The sequence below is a fragment of the Danio aesculapii genome, chromosome 7 (genome assembly GCF_903798145.1).
Source record: "Danio aesculapii chromosome 7, fDanAes4.1, whole genome shotgun sequence".
NCBI lineage: Eukaryota > Metazoa > Chordata > Actinopteri > Cypriniformes > Danionidae > Danio > Danio aesculapii.
This window is the reverse complement of record NC_079441.1, coordinates 54999345-55012281: the sequence shown is the minus strand read 5'-3', so window position 1 is coordinate 55012281 and position 12937 is coordinate 54999345. Positions and strand designations below refer to the sequence as shown.

The 12937-nt window shown below is 34.2% G+C and overlaps 1 protein-coding gene across 2 annotated transcripts in view; it reads left to right on the top strand.

Annotated features, from left to right (window-relative positions):
* The window catches only part of ank2b (ankyrin 2b, neuronal), a 165224-nt gene that overhangs the window by 35840 nt on the left and 116447 nt on the right, over positions 1-12937 (top strand). For both annotated transcript variants that reach the window (XM_056462194.1, XM_056462193.1), the window contains exons 3-5: positions 6025-6123; positions 10690-10788; positions 10865-10963. In XM_056462194.1, coding sequence (XP_056318169.1) covers positions 6025-6123; positions 10690-10788; positions 10865-10963 — 297 coding nt within the window. The remainder of the gene's footprint in view (positions 1-6024; positions 6124-10689; positions 10789-10864; positions 10964-12937) is intronic.

The following is a 12937-nucleotide window of genomic DNA, read 5'->3' as shown; positions in this document are numbered from 1 at the left end:
GACACATTTGGTTGTTGCCTGATTCTGAAACAGAAGTTGTGTTTTTGTGCAAATTGAAACAAGATTGTTTTAAAGTTTTAAAGATACAGTATGCAAATAACTGACGGAAAATCCTGGAACTATGTATTTACTTATTTTCAGCTGAAGTGCTTTCCACTGTAGTTGAGTGGTTTGTGAATTAAGAGGATTTTGAGTAGATTGTTAGATTAAAAAGTCATTTTTACCCTTTGCAGTCATAGCAACATGTTTCTATTAATGTGCCTCTATAGCACTAAAGAATTAAGCATGTAGCGGAACATAGAGGAAATATATATATACAGTTGAAGTCAGTTGAAGTCATTTTTACAGTATTTCTAATAATATTTTTTCTTCTGGAGAGTCTTGTTTGTTTTATTTCGGCTAGAATAAAAGCAGTTTATAATTTTTTAAAAAACATTTTAAGGTCAAAATTATTAGCTCCTTTAAGCAATTTTTTTTGGATAGTCTCCAGAACAAACCATTGTTATACAATAAATTGCCTTTTTACCCTATACTGCCTAGTTAACCTTATCAACCTAGTTAAGCCTTTAAATGTCACTTTAAGCTGTATAGAAGTGTCTTGAAAAATATCTAACCAAATATTATTTACTGTCATCATGGCAAAGATAAAATAAATCAGTTATTAGAAATGAGTTATTAAAACTATTATTTTTAGAAATGTGTTGAAAAAATCTTCTCTCCATTAAACTGAAATTGGGGGGGAGGGGGTGGGGAGATATATATATATATATTTTTTTTTTTTTTGTATGCCATGAAAAATCTGACATCAGAAAGTCTTGAATATGATGTTGAACTCACCTCTGTTGTTTACACATCACCTAAAAATACTCCCTAGCTAGGTAACTAGGTAACAGCACCAGAATGAGTGCATAGTTCAGCTATATTGACATAGAAAATAGTAGTGGTGTAACAGATCACAAATCTCACGGTTCGGATCACGTTATGGTTTTTTAGTCACGGATTGGACCATTTTTCAGGTCAGCCAAAAAGGGGGGGGGGGGACAATTGTAATTTGCTTTCCATTTATTACAAAAACAGCACTGCAAGACACATTTGGCTTTAACAAACAAAACTTAGAACCTGTAATTTTATAAAAAATAAAATGAAGAAATAATCAACTGAATAAAAATAAATTGTAAAATATTCAGCACTGTGAAAAATTCACTGTTACTACTACTGTTGCTGATAACGCTAAATGTAGAACTCTGACATTATAAATTGTACAACTCGTATTTATTTTTTGTCTCATTTTCAATTAATGATTCAGTAGTTTACTTAAAAAACTTCATGTTTCATTACTGTATGGATCATTTTTGTAGAATTATTCAGTGGTTTATTTTTGATGGCTGGTTGTCGTCACCTACTGTTTAAACAGTGTAATTGCATCCTACAACTTTCATTTTGAGCATCAAGTTAAATCCAAATGACAGGGATTGTAATCTTTGTCATAAACATCAGTGTTTATATTTAAACTATGAACTGTAATCCCAGTACTGTGTTATTTGAATGTATGTAACTTCATCACTAAAGACTAAAGACATACTAAAGATTTGAATGCAGTGATTCGAAAGATTAATAAACATATGCAAATCACTATAATTTATAATTTATTTTGCCTGGGTGTTGAGATCCTGATCTTCTAATGATTAATTGTGCAGTTAACACTGAATGCATTAATGCAGGCTAAACAAGTAGTGACAGAAAACACCTTTAACCTAAAAAACCCACTCACATCCCAAAAAACCTACCACAACTTCTTCCGTCATCTTTTTTTCATACATGTGATTTGAATGACGCAAAAGGCGAACTTCCAGTGATCGTTACAAATTTAGGATTAATCTACAAAAAAAAAATAAAATAATAATAATAAAAATGAGTTAATCCGCGGGTCATGTGTGTTTCGAACTGTGGGTTGTGATCCGTACGAATCACGGATCAAACGTGATCCGTTACACCCTTAGAAAATAGCAGTATTTTCATTTTCCATCAGTCTTACATAAGAAGATTCAAGCTTTAAATAGGAATATTTTTTGAGCAAAATGCTAATGGTCAAATCTGATTCAGTGATTTATGCTAAACGAAGCTAAAAGGGCTGAATGAATTCCTTTAACACAAAATCTCAGGAACCTACAGAAAATTGTGGAAATTCTGTTTTAAAGTCACATTAGAATGACTAAATGAGGCTGAGGGAAACATGACTCTGAAGACAACCACCATGTTTGTATTTTTTTTGGTGTAGGTCATTACTATACGTATAACAGTGCTTTGAGAGACCATTTTGATTCATGTGGCTGATTTCTTGGTGCTTCATAATGCACCTAGAGAGATTGCAGCTATTTTAGTCACTCTATTATCAAGTGTCTACCTCGTGCAGCACATGCTAACCGTTCTGCTATGGCAACAGCATGTGTCTAGTGTGGTAAACATCAGGCACATGGATCATTCGGTCTGCAGTATCAAATGTCATTTGGCCTTTTTCTCCTCTGGCTAGCATGTTGTTTATTTAGCTTAGCATAGTAGATGCACTTGGTTTTGATTCTTTTGTGAGCTTTTCCATAAGAACTGAAGCAAGAAACCGTGTAAAACCAGCTCCAGTTTACATATTTATTGAACAGAGTTTAGAAGCGAGCTCTTAAAAGAAAGGTATGATGGGTTATATAGAGAAGTTATAGTGCTTAAAAGCATTTAACCCTTTGTTCTGGAGTTTTGATTAACTGCAGCTGCCTATAACATCCACATAAGTGAAAGTGTCTGGAAATATTAAGCAAAAGGGTGCTTGCTTGCAGGATTTTAGGGGTATTAATGTATCAGTAAATGATCAAAGCTAAAATTTAAGATTAGAAATAGCATGTGAAAGCACTTAAAATTTGAGTTTAGTTAAGTTCATATATATATGAATTGATTTTAATGCATTTATATCTGTTACTCTAAATAAAGAAAAATCCAGATTCAGATTAGTTTTAAAAATGTAAAATGGCAGTCAACAAAATAAGTATTATCATTTTATAAGTTTGTCTGAAGATTATGACATTAATTAAGTAATACTGTAACATTTGGGATCAAACTTACAATATAAAATATGTTTCACAATATACAGGGTAGTAATAAAATTTTTTAGATTGTTTCCATTTATTAATTAAATTTATTTTGTTTATTTTAAATGTCTTGACTTCTAAAAAAGTTAAGCTAGTTTTTCAAATCTTTTTTCAAAGAAAAGCATGCTTTTCTCCATTTGTTTAGTTTATGTGATCCAGCCATGTCTTCTGAAAAGACATTATCCTATCCAGGAGGCACTTACTGGGTTTTACTAGGGGGTCCGCGGGGTCTTAAAAAGTATAAAAAATTAATAAACCAATTCAGAGAAATTTAAGGCATGTAAAAAATATAAAAAAATCTTAAATGCTATTTTACATACATTTTAGATAATACATTTTGGATTATACAATGTCTAGTTTGATAAAGTTTGCCTTTAAAGTGCCAATTCTGTGGTGCTGTGTAGTCTATTAAATCAATAAAAAAGCTTCTAGATTTAACATCACGTTGCTTTGTTTGCTGTAGTAATTAAGGCAATGCCATTATTCTTGCTATTCTAAAGTCCCTTCAAGGCAAGTCCCTTTACATGGCCGTCTTTGAAACGCCTCTCAGGCTGTGTGCTCAGGCATTCTGTTTAAATGGGAAAACATGCCAAGCTTACGATTAAATTTCATATCATCAATGAAATTAAACAACAACTGTCTCTTTAGTTTCTAAAAGTTGGAATTAATCTAAATCTGCAGAAACGTTCCTCTGGTCCAAGCCATCATACAATCATCAGAATCATCAGTCTATTAGCGATCGATGATTGGCTCCTGTACTAGAAGGCGGGGCTTAATTCGTCATATTGACGTACACTTTTTCCCATTCTTCTAAGTGATGTACATTCTGTAGTATTTGTCTATAGATGTCACCTGCTGCGCAGTGGGTAGCACAATCACCTCACAGCAAGAAGGTCGCTGGTTCAAGTCCCGGCTGGGTCAGTTGGCATTTCTATGTGGAGTTTGCATGTTCTCCCCGTGTTTGCGTAGGTTTCCTCTAGGTGCTCCGGTTTTCCCCACAAGTTCAAAAACATGTGGTACAGGTGAATTGGGTAAGCTAAATTGTCTGTAGTGTATGTGTGTGAATGAGTGTGTATGGATGTTTCCCAGTGATGGGTTGCAGTTGGAAGGGCATCCGCTGCATAAAACATTTGCTGGATAAATTGGCGGTTTATTCCGCTGTGGCGACCCCAGATTAATAAAGGGACTAAGCCAAAAAGAAAATGAATGAATGAATGTTTGTTCTTTTGTTGGTTGATATAATTTTATTTGTCTGATAAATGCAAAAATATACTTTTTAAAAATAATAATAAATAATAAATGGATTAGGGTTATAGTTTGATTAGGTGTTAGGTTTATTATATATATTTTTTCAAAAAGTAAAAATAAATAAAATAATACAATTTTATCCCTCCAAGTAAAAAAAAAAAAAGAGTCAGTTACTGTAGGTTTAATACATACTGCTATTGAAATTAACAGCACAAACTGGAACATTTTTATTACCTCATTTGTTTAACTCAACACATTAAACAAATATTACACTGTAAAAAATAATCCTGGTTGCCTTACAAATTCGAAAAGCTGAATCAATTTAACCTAATGAGTCCATTGAACTTATGTTATGTTAAACTGACTTAAAACAGCTTGTATAACTTAGAAAATTAAATTAGAACATGACTAACTTATTTTAATAAGGTACAATGAATTAAAACGATATGCTGTCAGGACTAATTAATCATGTAATTTTTTACAGTGTACTATATACTATTTGGCCCAGTATTAGAGTAAAGTTAGAGTAAGGTGTTAGTTGTAAATTAGTTGGAAGTTGTAAGCTGAGCCAGTCTCTGAGGCTACAACACCGTTTACAGCATTTGTTACATGATATATTCAAGATGTACTCATCTTTTGGCTTGATGTATGATTGAGAGGAGCACATGGGAAAGTGTTAAAGGAATAGTTCCCTCAAAAATTAATATGTACTCACTGTTTACTCACTCTCAAGTGGTTTCAAACCTTTATGAGTTTCTTTCTTATATTGAACACAAAATAATTTATTTTGAAAGCTGAAAACTGTATCTATTTACTTCCAAAAAAAAAAAAAGTTTTCAGTTTTGTTAAAAATATCTTCTTTTGTGTTCAACAGAAGAAAGAAACTCATAAAATTTTTAAACAAGTAAAGGAGTAAATGATTTTTAGTAAAATCGTTTTCAGTTTTGGATGTCTTTAAATGCTTTTTGCTATTTGCTTATAAATATCATATAAATTCATGCTAATATGATATTTGTATAGCATATTAATAGCATAGTAAGTATATGCTATTTAAACAATATAAACAACAGTTTAGTGCTTAGTGAAGTAAGTATATCATTATTTATTCCAGTACTTACAATTGTGTTATTTTCTAGTTTTTAATCACTTTTCTGCTAATCTAAAAGTAAAGTAATAATTTTAAGGAACAAATGGTTAGTGTATAGCCACATGTTACACAGGCAATTTATCTATAGGTTATAATATAATCAAACCATTTTTTCCTTTTTTATAGCGAGGTGTAGAAAATACAATTTGTGGGTTCTTTGCTGCATTGTTATTGGCTGTCAAAGGGATCCCACATGGTTTTTAAAGTAGCCAGTAGTCGTCTGTTACTGTAGCTTGTGACACTCCTTTTCTTAACATGTCTCTATAAAACGCTCTTTGGAGAATGCACATGGCTCTGACAGTCATTTAAAAGGATAAACCCGACATTCAACAACACCTGGGATATTTAACTCTCCTTAATATAAGAGTTTCCAATCTCAAAGATAGAAAACTTACCTTGGAAATGGATGAGGAGGTATACTATGCTTGTTGTCTCCTCTTTTATGTGTGCTTTGGTAGGGAATGAACTACTAACTTGTGTCTCTGACCTCAACAGAATGGCCTGAACGCTTTACACTTGGCAGCAAAGGAAGGACATGTGGATCTGGTCCAGGAGCTGCTGGAGAGAGGGTCTTCAGTAGATTCTGCTACCAAGGTAGAATTTCTCACGAAAAGCATGAATGTCTTTGGTGGAAATGGTTTCAGATGCCTTTTATGTTGAGTCAGGCTTAAAGGGAAAGTTCACACCAAAAATGAAATATTTACTCATCATTTACTCACCCTTAAGTGGTTTCAGACCATTTTGAGTTTCCTTTTTCTGTTGAACATTAAAGAAGATATTTTGAAAAATGTAAAAATCTGTAACCATTGACTTCCATAGTAAGAGAAAAACAAATACTATGAGAGTCAATGGTTACAGATTTTCAACATTTGTAGTATGAACTTATTTCTGTTCAACGGAAAAAAGAAACTCAGACAGGACTGTAACAAGTAAAGAGTTAAGCAAATCATGACATAATTTTCAGCTTTGGGTGAACTATGCTTTTAAAGTTACAAATCACATGAACAAGTAAATAATAGTGGATCATAAGGCAATGGTTAGAAAAGCATGTTATCAACTCTTTAGATGACATTTCTGTTTACAGATCTGGATAGAATTCGTGTGAATTGTAATCAGTTGGTGATTAAAAATTACATGACAAAATGAACTACAGTACACTTCGATTACTTTGGCTGGACCTCCTTTTGCCTTCAGAACTGCCTTAATCCTCCATGGCATAGATTCAACAAGGTACTGAAAATATTCCTCAGAGATTTTCATCCATATTGACATGATAACATCACACGGCTGAGCAGATTTGTCCGCTGCACATTAATGATGCAAATCTCTCGTTCCACCACATCCCAAAGGTGCTTTATTGGATTGAGAACTGGTGACTGTGGAGGCTATTTGAGTACAGTAAACTAATTGTCATGTTCAAGAAACCAGTTTGAGACGATTCGCGCTTTATGACATGGTGCATTATCCTGCTGGAAGTAGCCATCAGAAGATGGGTAAATTGTGGTCATAAAGGGATGGACATGGTCAGCAACAATACTCAGGTAGACTGAGGCATTGACACAATGCTCAGTTGGTACTAATGGGCTCAAAGTGTGTTAATAAAATATCCTCCACACCATTACACCACCACCAGCAGCCTAAATACCATTTATACAAGGCAGGATGGATCCATGCTTTCATATTGTTGTCATCAAATTCTGACCCTACCATCTGAAAGTGGCAGCAGAAATTGAGACTCATCAGACCAGGCAACTTTTTTCCAATCTTCTATTGTCCAATGTTGGTGAGCCTGTGCCAATTGAAGCCTCAGTTTCCTGTTCTTAGCTGACAGAAGTGGCACCCAGTGTTGTCTTCTGCTGCTGTAGCTCATCCTCCTCAAGGTTGGACGTGCTGTGCATTCAGAGATGCTCTTCTGCATACCTCAGTTGTAACGAGTGGTTATTTGAGTTACTGTTGCCTTTCTATCAGACCTATCTATCTGACCTCTGGCATCAACAAGGCATTTGCGCCCACAGAACTGCTGCTCACTGCATCTTTTCTCTTTTTCAGACCATTCTCTTTAAACCCTAGAGAAGGTTTGACACCAACAACCATGCCACGTTCAAAGTCATTTAAGTCATCTTTCTTCCCCATTCTGATGTTCGGTTTAACCTGCAGCAGATTGTATTGACCATGTCTACATCCCTAAATGCGTTGTGTTACTGTCATGTGATGAAATTTGAGTTAACAAGCAGTTGGACAGGTGTACCTAATAAAGTGACCGGTGAGTGTATGTTGAAGCAGAATAATCTTGTACTGTTTTGAGAGATACAAATAAAAAATATAGTGTATTCCATTTTTTTTAATCACCAACAACAGTAATGTATGACAGTAATAAATCAAAACACTAACACTAGTATAAAACCTAGGCCATAGAAACAGAAATTATTCACTATTTCCCTAGGGAGTGCATAAACTGATAGGGGAGCTAATACTGAACGCATGTCCAACAGTGAGAAGGAGGTGGGGCTTTGCGAAGGGCAAATTAACATGAAAAATGGGAAAAATGTGCTCATATGGGACTTGCAACACAGAGAGCAGGTACACAGAAAGGCTAAGCAATACAGTTGCAATTTTGTCTTTTACTGAATCCTAGAGAAGCGGATAAAATTGATATGTTTGTTTGGACAGATCACCATCAACTGTTCATCAATATTGCTGTAACTTGCCTGAAACAAACGACTTAAAACCCAAGGACTTGGGACTGATGAATTAACCTTTTATGTTATTGGACCAGGACAGCACGCATAAATTTAGGTTATGGAGATGTGATCTGAGACATGGCAAAAAAAAAAAAAAACTACATGAGAACAGATGACAGGTGAGATGAGCTGACTTAAACTGAATAGCCTGGAGATCCAGATAAACATTGAGTTAATCTTACTGTCTCTTATTATTTCATAGATACACTAGTCTTTTTATAGATGCAGATTTGTGTTGTTCGACATGTATGTGTGTGTTGGGAAAGCTAATTGAAAAAGGTTTTATGAAGAGTCAGTTGCTAGTCAACTTTGATTTTAGACCATCTGGCTCAATTGGCATTCATACTTTGATTCCAGGCTATGCTAATGTAAAAACCCACTAGACTTCTTTTTTCTCGGAAAGACTGCCACATTCTTTTAGTCAAAATGACGAGAGCTGAAAGACAGTATTGACCAGTAGGCTCCTCCATCTTGCTAATTGTTTTGAAATGAATTATGTTTTTTGTGAACTTCCTTTTAGTGTGAGAAATATTGACCTCATAAGAGTAAAGTAAAATCATATTAATCACTTACGCTAACCAGCCACTTTATTAGGTACACCTAATACTGCTCTTTAACGCAAATTTCTAATTAGCCAAACATATGGCAGCAACTCAATGCATTTAGGCATGTAGACATGGTCAAGACAATCTGCTGCAGTTTAAACTGAGCATCAGAATGGGGAAGAAAGTTGATTTAAGTGACTTTGAACGTGGCATGGTTGTTAATGCCAGTCGGGCTGGACTGAGTAATGTTGCTGACCATGTCTGTCCCTTTATGACCACAGTGAACCCATCTTCTGATGGCTACTTAAGAAAGATAACATCATTTCATAAAGCGTGAACCATCTCAGATTCGTTTCTTAAGCATGACAATGAGTTCACTGTACTCAAATGGCTTCCACAGTCACCAGTTCTCAATCCACTAGAGCATCTTTGGGATGTGGTCGAACAGGAAATTCGCATCATGGATGTGCAGCCGACAAATCTGCAGCAACTGTATGTTGCTATCATGTCAATATGGACAAAAATCTCTATTGAATCTATAAGACAAAGCATTAAGGCAGTTCTGAAAGCAAAATTTGGTCCAACCCCATGCCACAGTAGTTAGGTGTACCTAATAAAGTGGCTGGTGAGTGTATAGTAGGGATACACAGTGCTCAAAGCACCATTTATTTGGTTTATATTTAAAGCGTTTTCATTCAAAAAGGAGGATTATTTATCAGAAGATTAAATTATGAACAGGAAAATATCAACATTTTCAGTAATATTATTTTATGTAATGCATGTTTCTGTAAACCAATTGTTTATTTGTTCTCTTTGTGTCTGCCTGGGTTTTCTCTGGTTTCCCCCACACTCCAAAGACATGAAATGTAGGTTAATTTGTTGAACTGGCTTTAGTTTGTGAATGGGAGAGTGTGTGGGTGTTTTCTCAGCACTGAGGGTTGTACTCTCAGTGATGGGTTGCAGCTGGAAGGGCATCCACTGTGTAAAACAATTGCCAGAGTAATTGGTGGTTCATTCTGCAGTGACGATCCCTGATAAAGCAAGGATTAGGGAGAGTTTGCACTCCTACACCAATGAATAGGTAGATGACCATTTAATATTTTACTATTTGACTTTCATGAGAGAGAATGTGTATATTAAAATACAAACAATCTAATTTTACTTTACTTTTAGACTATACATAGATACAAGCAACTATTTTACAAGTATGGTGTCTTGTGAACACATACAGTGCATATTGGTGCTCCAAATCTGATAGATTTAGACATCTGAATATTTTCTAATATAGACTGCTTGGTGGGATCATGCGTTCACAATGGTATGAACCTTTACAGGGGTGGTCAAATGTATATTTATATAATCTATTGTTTAAATTATTTACATTATTATTTAAGATACAGAGCAGTGCAAACTATTCATTACTATTCAAAGGGCTGACCCATACATACAGTACATCTTGTTTTGACATCAGACCCCCCAAACCCCTCTGTAATTTACACCCTGCTCTTCTACTATATGTGGAGATAAACTTGGTGGCCAAAGGGGATAGTCATCCTTCCAACATTATCATTGTTAAAGCATTTTCTTCTCTTATTTTTACATTTTTATAACAGGGATGCCAAAGCACCACATATACATGACTGTATTTTCTGAAATAAAACAATGTATTTGTGTTACAACAAGCCGGAAAAAGCTAACTGTATCATTTCTCATACATATTTGAACAAAATGACTGAATCCACTTTAAATGTTATCACTGATTTTAATGGGATCTGTTAGTTTTGTTGTATTACATTGCTCATGTCTGGCATAAACACTGTGTGCTCTCGTGAACCGATTAACTGAAACAATGGTTTTGTTTGTTTGTCTCACAGAAAGGAAACACCGCTCTTCACATTGCATCACTAGCAGGACAAGGAGATGTTGTAAAAATCCTGAATAAGAGAGGAGCAAACATTAATGCACAATCTCAGGTAGGAACAAATCAAACATTTATGCCTGCAAAAGCTGAAATTTACACAAACTGAAAACATCCATCTGTGTTCCTAGAATGGATTCACTCCCCTGTACATGGCTTCTCAAGAAAACCATTTAGATGTGGTGCGCTACCTTTTGGAGAATGGTGGAAACCAGAGTATCGCAACAGAGGTAAAGTGTTGCCTCAAACGCTTCTAATACTTTAATATGGTCATTCTGCAAAAGTATGAAGTAAAAAGGTTAACTCTGTCTATCACAATGAGCGGATTTCAATTCAATTCGTGTTTCTTTATGTGGCACTTTTACAATGTAGATTGTGTCAAAGCAGGTTAACATAGTTCTAGTACACTGTAAAAAATATCTGTTAATTAACAGTTTCTGTAATTTGTGTTTTCTGTTTATTTACGGTTGTGACTTGCATTATGGGACCTTGATCTCTGCTCTGTCGACTTTTGATGTTGAAAATTCAACTCTACAGATTAACAAAGTGACTTTTATTCACATTTTAGTAGTTTGAAATAATATAATGTATAAGAAATAATATAAAATATAAATTAATCTGTAAAATAACAGAAAATGAACTGGCAGCCCTAACCATAACGCTAACTTGCATCAGCACAGGAAGCTTCTATCTAATAAGAGCTTGATTAGCTGGTTCAGGTGTGATTGATTAGAGTTGGAGCTAAACTCTCCACGACAACGGCCCTCTAAAACCGAGTTTGGACACCCCTGGCCTACATACAGTTATGTGGAAACAATTGCTTAGTGCTAACCTACTGTAATCTTAAAGTGTTGGTTTTTAGGACTAGATTCAACCATATACAGTTAAAGTTAGAATTATTAGGCCCCCTTTGAATTATTGTTATTTTTTCAAATACTTCCCAAATTATGTTTAACAGAGAAAGGACATTTTTACAGTATGTATGATAATATTTTTTCTTTTGGAGAAAGTCTTATTTGTTTTATTTTGGCTAGAATAAAAGCAGTTTTGAATTTTTTAAAAACCATTTTATGGTCAAAATTATTAGCCCTTTTAAGCTGTTTTTTTTTTTGACTGTCTAAAGAACAAACCATCATTATACAATAACTTGCCTAATTACCCTAACCTGCCTAGTTAACCTAATTAACCTAGTTAAGCCTTTAAATGTCACTTTAAGCTGTATAGAAGTGTCTTGAAAGATATCTAGTAAAATAATATGTACTGTCATCATGGCAAAGATAAAATAAATCAGTTATTAGAAATGAGTTATTAACTATTATGTTTTAGAAATGTGTTGAAAAAATCTTCTCTCCATTAAACAGAAATTGGGGAAAAAAAATTAACAGGCGGGCTAATAATTCAGCGGGGCTAATAATTCTGACTTCAATTGTATATACTGTATGTCTATGAACTTTTCTTCATAGACGACTTCAAGATTGAGTTGAGTTAGTTGTGGGCAGGATTTGCGATTAACTAGTTTGAAAGAAAAAAAATTCCATTTCATATTTGTTTTTTAGTAGATTTTATTCATTAACAATTAAAAAGCGAAGACCTTTACTCTAAATATTGGGATTATGGTATCCTATTTTCTTGTGATTAATTGTTGAAGCTTTTATTATAGTATACTGTATAAGATAAAGATATTGACCAAAGCTGGAAAAAAGGTTTCTTTAATGGTATAATGACAAAAATACATGTGTATTGCTTTATTGTATAGGTAAAACAAATGTTTTAACAAAATTAAATTGCAAAAGGATTATAAAGTACAATAGGTAACATTTTACAAGATTTACTACAGCTACTATGTAAATATTAGTTAACACAAACTTAATATTAATAAACCAATTACAAATTACAGCTATGGCTTTAAAAGGCACCTATGATGAAAATCAACTTTTGTAAGCTGTTTGGACAGAACTGTGTGTAGGTATAGTGTGTCCACTATCATATTGGAGTGACAGAAACACAAAAAGTCTTTTTTAAAATTTTCTAAATAGGACCCAAATCCTAATGATTTTGAGGCCTACCGCAACGTGACCTGGGAGTGCAGTTTTCCCGCACACCGAATTGATTGACTGATGACAGTTTCTATAATACCATGTATACACATGTCCACAGAACATTCCTTTGCAAATATATTTGGGATTAAAATATTTGTTACAACT